Raw genomic sequence first — 11,504 nt, forward strand, 5'->3', positions numbered from 1 at the left:
CACACTAACAGGGGGGCTACTGAACACTGTTGGATCTGTTATCAATGTAAAGCCGGACAACTTGACTTTACTTAAAGGTCCCATATTGAATTGAGGTAGATTTATAAGCGTTGTTTGATTATAGATCAGGTCTAGGTTCTGTATTAATACTGTGAAAGAATCAAAGCCTCAGTCCACAGAGAAATGCACACAGCCTGTGTTCAGAAACTGAGCCTTAAAACCAGCCGTCAGGACTTCTGGAACTTTGTGATGTCACAACAAAGCAGTCACCAAGCCCCGCCCACCTGGACCCACCATCAAACCTGTGCAGGATTTGGTTTCTCTGAGTGTTTTACCTGAAATCTGCTATATTTTTATTGGATCACTCAGAAAACAGTCAGCCAATCAGAAGAGAGGCTCAGAGCTTCCTCTCTTCTGATTGGCTCAGCGACCTGTTGTTTCTAGAGCTCTAGAGAGAAACCTGAGAGAGGAGATGTAAAACTACATTTAGATGGTTTTTGGTTCATAAAAACTACAAACATATCTTCTTCTGGATCAACACTTCAAACACAGGGAAAAGTGTAAAATATGGGACCTTTAACACACAATGCAAAACATGCATCAAAAGTTTATTTACAATAACATAACATCAATAAAACAGACATTTCTCATTGTTTTAAACATTCAATATCATGCATCTTCAAAAATAATAATTTCATACTTTAAGTCAGAGCAGGCTGCTCACCCCTACGCAGGTTCAGGTTGAAGTTAGAATGATTATTGATGCACTGGGTGACTCCAGGTGCAGTTCATTGGAATCACATTGAGTTTTGAGTCTCATCTCTTTGAAGATAGTGAACTCCCGACAGGAACGTCTCTTCACAGGATGAAAGAGTCAAGACGGAGAGGAGATAATATTGCAAGTTAGCATTTGTAGGTAGTGCTCCCATTTCCCGATGATTTGCTCGAACGATCTGGAATCACTGAATGTTAATAGCTCTAAATGTAAACACGGTCACAGTGAAATTCAAATGTAAGTAATTCTGAATCAATTTGTCGATTTAAGCCTGAACTTCCTGGCTGTCAGATTCGTCCATATTCATCCAGTGATGGTGGAAAAATGTTAACCAGAGAAAAATGGCAGCTTTAACTTCCACATCACTGATCCACTGCTGAGGAGAAGCTGCTGCCTCGGAGCGACGGCTTGAGAAAGAGCACGGTGGTTGTTTTCTCTCTCACGAATTAAGACCTGATCAAACCCAACGACTTGAGTGGATCAGCCAATTAGAAGCTGGCAAACGGCCGCAGCGCTGATGAAGGGCGGCGTGATCCATGTATCGATTCAAAGATGATAGTGATCACAATAAAAACGATATACAACGATATGATGCAATCAAATGCAGTATTTTTCAGCGATATTGACTTAAATTATGTAAGAAGAAATAGATTTCAGGCTTCTACTGAACTACATCACATATCACTACACCTCAGTCCTGGCTGCCGTGACCAGATCCAGATTTCATCTGTCCGGTGACTCTTTCTTCTCAGTTCTCAGGCTGCAGTTTCTGACATTAACACTGTTGCTGCTGCTGCTGCTGCTGCTGCTGCTGCTGCTGCTGCTGCTGCTGCTGCTGCTGTTGTTGAGGGATCTCATGGTGCAGCAGTCTCTGCTGCACAGGCCTGTCTAACTTCTTTGTCAGTCTTTTGTCGTAAAAACTCCTGTGACTGTTTCTCCATGTGCTTGCTGGCTGCTGAAACGTGTCTGGTCCCTCAGCATGGCGCTCTGTCTCCTCTGATAGGAGTGTGTTATGATACAGATCACCGACTGAAGTCTGTATCCAGCCACCACCTTTTGATTTCTTTCATCATCATCATTTTTCAACTTAAGTTCAACTTTTTTTTAATTTATTTTTTATTCTTGTTTGTTTGTTTTTGGTTTTTTATTTCTCCACTCCTGTGCTGATCCTGTGATTTCCGTTTGATTGACCCTCATCTGACACTTGAGCGTGCAGCCGGTCCAACTCTCTGTGTAGGAGATAGTGGCAGTGGATCGCTGGCCATCCCGGTCCAAGTCAAATCACATTCCCATCAAATTATTCTTACATCACTGCAGCTGATTTACTTAGATACTGTTTGAGTTCAGCTTCCAGCTCAAGTTTCATCCTTAAAAATGTAAAATAGAGCTGAACTTCTCACTTTTAAACAGCTACTAAAACACTTCAGTTCTCATGGTAAATATGTGTTTTCAACATTACGTGCACTCATCCATCCTCATCTGTTAGAGATCAGTTAGAAATATCCACACACAAGCTCTCCTCTCCATTTTTGAGGGTTTTATTAATATTTTCTACGATGAAAATTTAAACTCACTTCTTGTTTACTTGCCTTTAAAACTCCAGTTTTGCATTTATATGCAAATAAAACCGCTGCTTCCCTGACCTTTGTCCCTGGGCATTTCTCTTCATTAGCTGCAGCAGGAGGAGGAGGAGGAGGAGGAGCTCTAACGACCTTTGACCTCTGTGATAATCGAAATGATTGGATTTGAAGGGACTGGACTGCTGGTTTTAATATTGATCACACGTTCACATTCCCTCATGGATTATTGATCATGGATTTAGGTCTGTGACGAGAACAGACTTATTATCCTTCTAATTATCATTAGACATGAAGTTGGAGAAAACAAGTTCAAACTTATTGAAACTTTTTATCACATACAAACAGATGATATCGTCCAAAACAACAACTGCTGCCTCAGACCCTGTGTTAAATGTCTTTTGGTCATTATGTGTTTTTATGAGTGTGTGTGTGTGTGTGTGTGTGTGTGTGTGTGTGTGTGTGTGTGTATGCGTGTGTGTTTTGTTGACTGTTCTGTCTCTCTTGTCTATGTTTATTGGAATTTATAGGAAATATGTTCGGCCAATAACAGAATTCATTCTAATTGTTTATAATTAACAAACGAGAAGCTACTTTAATGTGTAACTGTAACCACTGTTTCCATGCTGCCCAGTCCGACCTCTAACCATAAACCCAGTCACTACTGCTCACTGAAGCTGCATGCTGATATGTTGTGGCATGCTGTCATTCCTAATGTGTGTACTCCATGTTCTGTTTCATCTGAAAATTTACATTACTGCCATTACTGCCCCCCGCAGAGATGACAGTGGTGTAACCTGTTGATGTGACCTGACAAAGAATTATTCAGGCTGAAACATCGTTTATTGCTGCTGTGCTTTTTAGTGGAGTCGTCTAATTGTTTCTTACACTGACATGATGATGGGGGAAAGAGACAGGGAGGAGAGGGAGGGAGGAATTTACTAAATATTGACACGTTTTTTTTTTCCAAATGTAAAATCAGTCATGAATTCTGCACTATACACTCACTGAGCACTTTATTAGGAACACCTGTACACCTGCTTATTCATGCAGTGCAGTGCATATAATCCTGCAGATACAGGTCAGGTCTGGTGGTGGTGGTATAATGGTGTGGGGAATATTTTCATGTCACACTCTGGACCCCTTAATACCAATCAATCATGGTCTGAATGCCACAGTCTATCCGAGTATTGCTAGTAATGGCTCCTTCCTGCAGAATAATGCTCCATGTCAGCTGACGGATCTGCAGAAATGATGTGATGCAGTCGCGTCGACGTGGAGCAGAGTCTCAAAGGAAAGTATCCGACATCTTGAGGAAGAACTGAGGCTGTTTGAGAGCTACCCAGTGTTAGTGTGGTGTTCCTAACAAAGTGCTCAGTCAGTGTATATGAGGAGTTAAGTGAGGTGTTTTCACAGTGATGGAAAACATGTCAGACGATGAAAGAATTGTGTTGAAGTCCACACTGAGTCGACAGGTCTTTGCTCTGTGATGTTGCTCTGAATAATGACAGTTGAACTCAGTTTTCCTTCCCTGTGTCTTTGCCCATCCCCCATTGTGTGTCTCTACCCCCCCCCCCCCCCCCCCCCTCCAACAGACATGGTGCAGACCCCGGGGTTGACCACCCCCACCCCTCCCCCACCTCCACCCCTGCCGCCCAGCTCCACTGTGACCTCCGCGACCGCAACCCCGGCCGCCACCCCCACCACCCCGACCCCCCACCCTCCTCCGCCCCCGCCTCCTCCACTCCCTCCTACGCTGACTCCTTGCGGGACGCCCCCACCTCCACCAGGTCCGCCTCCTCCCCCCGGAGCCCCTCCCCCTCCCCCGGCGCCCCCACTCCCCGCCGGACTGTTCTCTCCCGCAGAGGACCACCCCGCCTCGGGCCTGGCCGCCGCCCTCGCTGGAGCCAAGCTGCGCAAAGTGCCAAGGGTGAGCGCTTGATTGGTTACTTGATCAATGGAAGGCCTGACGCGCACGGCTCTTTGTATCTGAGCCGTTCCACATAAAGTACATCAAGGCTTTATTAAGCTGCGTGCGCACACACACGCTTAAACTCTCGTGTCCTTTATTTCAGTGAAACACACACATATGTTATCACACAGAATCACTGTCACTGAAACATTCACACACACACGCCAAGCTCATGGTTGATTACACACACACACACACACACACTCACACTCACACAGAGTCGTCATCTGCCACGTCTCATCTCAGACGCCAAGATTTACATATAATGCTACAGCGTCCCCGCTAAACAATACACGCCTGCTTGTGTGTTTCACATGACAAAATACACACGTCATACACAGATATGACAAAGAAAACATTGTGTTTTCTTAAATTATTTATGACTTTTCTTTTTCAATTCTTGTTTATTAACAGTTAGTAAAGAACCTGTAACAGTCATTAGTATTTCACATGTCGCCCTGTGTCTCCTCAGTGTGACGACGCAGGGGCAGCTCTGGCAGCAGCCATGACGGGGGCTGGAGGAGCCGCAGGGGCCAAATCTGAAGCCAGAGGCAATGGCCCTCTGCCTGGAGGAGGGGGGCTCATGGAGGAGATGAGCGCCCTGTTGGCCAGGAGGTAGTGTCACGTCGCTGTGTGTCTCAGACATACACACTCCACACATGTTGATTTTGTTATATCCTCTGAAGAAGTAGTTCATGCGCTCAATGATTCCCCCGTGTTCTTCAACGTCATGAGTCGATTTGTAGTAAAATCCTAATTTAAGGAGAATAAATGTAGAAATTAGGAGCGATCTGAATTTAAAAAATCAGATTGTTATTCTGCAACATTATAAACCTGTGTATCTCCGTATCCTGCAGGAGAAGAATTGCAGAGAAGGGCTCGTCACCTGAACCTGACCAGAGATCAGTAAGTACCATTAGTGCTGCTCTGTTTTCTGCTGCATCTACAGCGGCTTTGATTTAGCTCCAAATCTGTCATGACTACTTTCCCTCCGCCGCCGAATCGCACAATGGCTCGTCTGTGTGATGATACGCATAGTCTCCTCAGTGCAGGCCGCGCAGTCTGCGCTGCATTCACCACATTTCTGCCTGTAACGACTCCTCAATCACTCAATGCTTTATCTGTGTGATGGTCGACAGGCCTCGGGTGGATGTTATGCACCAAATTCCAGTCTGTAAATCTCTGCTGTCAGATGCTGTACAGTCTCAGATACTTACCCATAATGCAAAGAAACCATTATTCAAAACAGTCTTATATTAGTCTTTATTTGTTATGTATGAATATATTTTATTATATTGTTTCCCTGATTCTTATCTGCTTCCATTTTCATATGTTATTGAGGCTGTTTGCTCTTAATAAAAACTCAATACTTTATCAGTTGTCTTTATAGATGCAGTATAAAGTACATTTCTTAATGACTAAATCAGAACCTAAATATAAAAGATTGAAAATAAAAACTAACTAAAGCAGAACAACAGAGTCATGTCATACGCACCACACTGCTGCTTTATTGAACACACAGCATTTGATAAAGGTGCAGGGGCAGTTTTGTGTTTATCTCTGGTGTTTTGGTTTAAATTATAACAGAATCGACAAAGCGTCTCCCTCCTCTCGACTGTCTGCTGCCCGTCTCTGTTTGGTATCTGTTGCTCCTGTGAAGCAACTCTCTCTGATTATCACATCTGTGACCCCTCTGAGTGTGACTCATCTCTGATCTTTAAACCCTGTCCCTGTCTGTCCAATAGGAGGAGGGCGAAACAAACACAACCCCTAAAATGTCAGCCTGTAGCACACCAGGTAAGTGTGTCTGAAGGAAGACGAGGGGGAACCATCAGCAACAAAGCAACAGCAGTTAACATGCATCTTCCTAACACAGGCGATGAGGATCCAAGTTAGCATTTAACTACTTACATTTCTTCTTGGATTTTCTGTTTAACAGTTATTGGAAGTCAACTTGTTTTTTCTGTGATGATGATTACAGGAAGTGTTTCTCATATTTCTTCTGTGTTTTGTCTTTTTCTGCAGACATGCCCAGGAAGCCATGGGAAAGAACAAACACCATGAATGGTAGCAAATCTCCAGTTATTGGAAGGTACGGTGTTTACTCTCTGCTTCTCTTACACTGTCATATTGTTTATCGTTGCACTTAAAGTACATTTTATATCCTAAAAGGGTTCAGAGTTAATTTTATCTACCATATTATTTGTGTTTATTGCCTAGCTGATTAGCTAGCCGCCATGCTACTAGCTTCTTTCCTAGTAAAAGACGCCATAGGGGAACGTATTCAAACATTAGCGTCAGCTAGCTTTAGCATGATGCACTGCTGGGGCCGCTCAGTGCTGGCTAACATCACTAAAGCTTATGTAGCCTTCATGTGCATGTTGGACGTACGTCAGACACCCAACTTACCGCTGTGATGCGAATGAGCAGGAGAGAAGAAGAACAGGGGACGATCAGATTAGCAAGGCTGCTGTTTTTCTTTTGGTTTTTTATTGTTCGGATGAAGCATCACAACCACACGTATCATCTATGCCTCATTTTACTGTAAACTCTGGCTGATATTCAACATGTATTCAACACATAGGTGCTTTTAAACCTCCAGATGTGCTCATAGTGCATCTTAAAAAGCAATGTCCGAAGCACTAATTCTCTTCCCCAGTAAAGAAGGGGAATCTGAAAGTAACTGTTTGACCAGAATATCTTCATGATTACAAGTAAACAAAAGTACACAAATGTAGTCAGAGCCTCATAATGTTGCTGTAGTAATTAGTTAAAGGTCCCATATAATATAAAGGTAGATGTCTATGTGCTGTTTGATTATAGATCAGGTCTAGGTTCTATATTAATACTGTGAAAGTATCAAAGCCTCAGTCCACAGAGAAATGCACACAGCCTGTATTCAGATACTGAGCCTTAAAACGAGCCGTCAGGACTTCTGTAACTTTGTGATGTCACAACAAAGCAGTCACCGCTTTCACCCATGCCCCAAGCCCCGCCCACCTGGACCCACCATCCAAACCTTGCAGGATTTGGTTTCTCTGAGTGTTTTACCTGAAACCTGCTATATTTCTATTGGCTCACTCAAACAGCCACCTGAATAGCCTCAATTACAAATAAACAAAAGTCCATACGTGCAGCCAGAGCCCTTATAATGTTGCCGAATAGTTGTTGATAATACTTTCACTTCAAGATCCTGCTGTTGTAATTGGTTAAATGATACTTCAATAGAACAGTGCTAAAGGTTCAGTAGCATCTAGCTGGATAGATTCTTCATCGTCTTTGCATATTAAAACAGAAGCAATCCTTTATACTTAGCAGCCTATAAAAATCGAATAAATAGTAAAGGCGAATAAAATAATAAATATAGAATAAATATAATGAATAAAATGTATTTGTTTAACTAAAAATAGATTGAATTGCACTTCAGTAATGAGTTCAGCAGCTTTTACACGAACAAGCTGTTTTTCAGTCAGTGGGTCCGTGCCCTTATGACCTTAAGCCTCTTATATCACCTGATAGTGTTAAAGTGAGTCTCCTCCAACAGGAGTTGAAAACCTGAAGGTAGATGGGTGTCGTGGACCCGACCCAAAGCCATGTCATTATTCTGGGGACATACAGGACACAGACAGATGCTAAGCTGTAATTTGTAAAGCCAGTGTCTCTGCTGCTCACACAGACGAGAGTCTCCGTGGAGATTTCCCATGGGAGCAGATTCCTCCAACAGGTAGAGAGAAAAGGCAGCGGAGAGTCCGAGAAACCCTTTGCTTTAAAACAAATCTCCTTTTTTTTTTTTTTTCATTGAGGTTTGCTGTGATGGACATGTTTTTTAGTTTTGTTTTCTTTTGTTTTTTGTTTTTTTGGAGAGGAGCTAATTTTAAATGTTTGAATGAAAAGTGTGGAATGAATTCTGTGTTGTCTTTGTCTTCCAAACCTCCCGGGCTGCAGGGGTCGGCTCTGCTCCTCTGTTGTTTTGACACGTGCCACTTCTGACAATATGTCATGTGGTTTCTCACCCAGTCGCTGCCCGGAGGGTGATCTCTAATGTAATCTAGTTACAGCTCTTGCATGCTGCCCAGCCCTCAAAAACCTTTCTTTTTTTTTTCTCTTTCCTTCAAAACAGGGAAATCCATATGTGTGCGTCACATGCCATACACCCACCCTATCATACACCCAAACACAAAAAAACGAGTGTCCACCCAGTGCAGAGTAGACTTGGCACGGTGTTATCGTTGCAGAGCCAGAACAGATCCAGCAGGCTCTCGCAGATAAGACCCCGCTGTGTGTGTAAATGTGTGTGTGTGTGTGTCTGTGTGTCTGTGTGTGTGCGACCAGATGGGCGTTTTTTATTGCAGCTTATTAAAAGTGACTTTAATATGTGACCCAAAGAGAGCTGCTGCTGGTGCATCTGTAAATAAGTTGTTACAGTAATTTACAATTTCAAAAATAAAAACATCCTTTATTCAGCATGGAGTTACATTAACATGCACTGAGAAGCATTAAAGGCAAGGTGCCAGACTGAGTGTCTCACTACCTGACTCTACCTCACCTCCTCTGTTTCTTTTGTCCTGTTCTACGTACATTAGCTTTAAACCGGAAACACCCAGACAAATAAAACTGAAGGACTCCAAACATAATTTCCGCCCGCCGGTGAAGCCCAGCTACTAAATGACCTTCCTGCGAGCACATTTCCTTTTCTTTCGCTTCTGCTTCCTGTCGCGCTTCCTCTCTTCAAAGTGATTGGCTGCTGGGTGACTTTTTTCCCCCCTCGATGACTCGCACTTACAGTAAAGAGCTGGCTCAGTGTTTCTGCATCGATGTGGCTCTTTTCATTAATTGCTGGCTCCTCCTGGCTCGTGGCTGGGCTGTTGATAGGCCGAACTTTTCATTCAAAGATGTGTGAAAAAAAATAATTGTGAGGTTGTTTCCACATGTGGAACGTTTCAAAATAAATTACAGATGGACACACTACAGGATCATTTCTTGACATGTTGGAGAGAGTGTGTGGAGCTGCAGATTTCTAACATCATGACTGGAGTTTTTTTTTTTTTTATATATATATATATATATATCCTGTGACCTGCTGTGAACAGTGTGTGTGTGTGTGTTTGCATTTGTGTGTGTTTGCATGCATGTCTAGGTGTGTGCATGCTGGATCCTAACTGCAGTTTAGCCCGCATTGTTTTTTATGTGCAGACATTTTATATCAGGTGATGAGGAAAGTAGAAAATCCCAAAGATTTGATTGGTGAAAATCTTATTTCTTTACATTAAATAGATCATTGGTTTAACATGAAGCAGGCCAGACTATGATAGTTTATCAAATCCACTGTCCATTCAAACAGGTCACGTTGTTACATTATCTCCCAATGAGGATGTAGGACAAGAGGGCAAAGGGTGACACGTCCAGCTCTGCATTGATTTGACAGACATGACAATAATGGTGTTGCTCTTTCACCTCATCTCTGCCTCTTTCTTCTTTTCTGTCTCTTCTCTCAGACCTAAATCCACTCCTACACCTACTGCATCCCTAAGTGCCAACGGTGTGCCAACAGAAGCTGTTGACTATGACAGATTGAAACAGGTTTGTAATTTTATGATTACTTTATGGCACAAACATCTGTTGAAACTACAATAAGCCGGCTGTGTAACAAAACATTAATGTGCTTGTTTCATGCGTCCATTCTGTTCATCTCTTGCAGTCCCACATTACATATCATTTTAGTACTTTATTAAATAAAGCATTTCATTTCTTAACAAAACCCTTCCGGCTCTTTACAGCTTTTAAGACCTATGTGCAGGGATTAGCTGTTAGTCCTGCTTTCTCCTGTGAGTTGTAATAACTGTAAAGCTTATATACTGTATGTTTCCTGTGTTCAGACCTACAATGTCCATAATTTGCAAACTAAAAAATACCTGCACACACACTGGTAATCTGACACCATTTTCATGTCAAACTGCATTTTAGTGGTTTACAGACGTTTTTTTTGTCTGTGCTGTATTTTTTGGGTCAGAAACTTTGTGTTTTTCACTGTTACTCAGCACGGAGGCCATTACATTCAATGACATCCACAGATTATCCTCGTTTTATCAGTAAATTTGGCTGAAATATTCTAATATGTTGCACAAAACGTGGAAATGGCGAATAAATGTCTAAATTCTGCTTCAAGATTGTGAATCATATTTATATATAATACCAAAATAAAAGATCTCAAGCAAAGCCTCCACGGACAGAGGGATTTTCATTGGTCAGTCTTTCTTCCATTACTAATGCAGCCCTCTTAGTAGTAAGAAGTGTGGGTGTGCACAGTAGTGCTTCCCCCTCTGACCTCTGTAACGAGCCTGTTAGATAACTGTCTGCCGCAGTGCTGCCTATCTGTCACCACAACTGGTCACAGCAGCGGGACTGTGAGACAGATGACACCCTCCAAAGCCACCGCTAAGCTCGCTGTCGTTATCGACCCTCTCAGTCGCTGTGCTTATGAAAGCAGGAGATCATAGCTCACACTTAAGGCTCATAATGCTAATGTAGCCTCGTGCTCTCTCTGTCAGTTTGTTTACATCTGTCCGTCACTAAGTCAGTCTTTGGACCTAATCTCACAGGGATTAGCTTCTTTTCTAAAGTAGACAAAGAACCTCTGTTTGCCAGTTGGCAGCAGCTCCACTTCGTCAAATCCAAACACCGCTGTCAGTTATCATCTGAGCTGAAGGTGAAGATGAGTCTGGTCTGCTTTGATCTAATGACACTGTGTTGTTTCATTTATTTTAGGACATCCTGGATGAGATGAGGAAGGAGTTGTCGAAGCTAAAAGAAGAGCTCATTGATGGTAATTTCTATTCACACTTACATCCTGCAGTCAATTTACACATCCATTAGGAACTGTTTAGTATATTTAACCCTGAAACAGTGTCTGATGACAGGAAGTGAAATAACCAACACGCTCTCTTCTCAGAAACATCAAGCAGTTCTGTTAGCACCAGAGCTATAATGACTCATAACTTTAACAGCTGCACAGAATGTGGTTTTTCACATGCAGAAAGATTATTTGGCGTCAGCAGCACTGGTGTTGCTGCAGCAGTGGCAGGATTTTCAGTTTTGCAGACTGCTGCAGACACACTGCCTGTCGCTAGAGCTCAGGTATATTTAACAGTGACATCTCCTGCCAGAAACAATGTCCTGGTTA

General features: G+C 42.7%; 1 protein-coding gene across 7 annotated transcripts in view; it reads left to right on the forward strand.

The window, feature by feature from the left end:
* The window catches only part of enah (ENAH actin regulator), a 111,876-nt gene that overhangs the window by 94,658 nt on the left and 5,714 nt on the right, over positions 1 to 11,504 (forward strand). For 6 of the 7 annotated variants that reach the window (XM_056404553.1, XM_056404551.1, XM_056404556.1 and 3 more), the window contains 7 exons: positions 3,948 to 4,282; positions 4,797 to 4,939; positions 5,182 to 5,230; positions 6,070 to 6,121; positions 6,350 to 6,416; positions 9,820 to 9,904; positions 11,090 to 11,147. In XM_056404553.1, the coding sequence (XP_056260528.1) occupies positions 3,948 to 4,282; positions 4,797 to 4,939; positions 5,182 to 5,230; positions 6,070 to 6,121; positions 6,350 to 6,416; positions 9,820 to 9,904; positions 11,090 to 11,147 (789 nt within the window). Of the gene's footprint in view, positions 1 to 3,947; positions 4,283 to 4,796; positions 4,940 to 5,181; positions 5,231 to 6,069; positions 6,216 to 6,349; positions 6,417 to 9,819; positions 9,905 to 11,089; positions 11,148 to 11,504 lie in introns of those variants that run through there. The other variant, XR_008830406.1, reaches the window with a different exon arrangement.

This window comes from Seriola aureovittata, chromosome 19 (assembly GCF_021018895.1).
Source record: "Seriola aureovittata isolate HTS-2021-v1 ecotype China chromosome 19, ASM2101889v1, whole genome shotgun sequence".
Lineage (NCBI taxonomy): Eukaryota > Metazoa > Chordata > Actinopteri > Carangiformes > Carangidae > Seriola > Seriola aureovittata.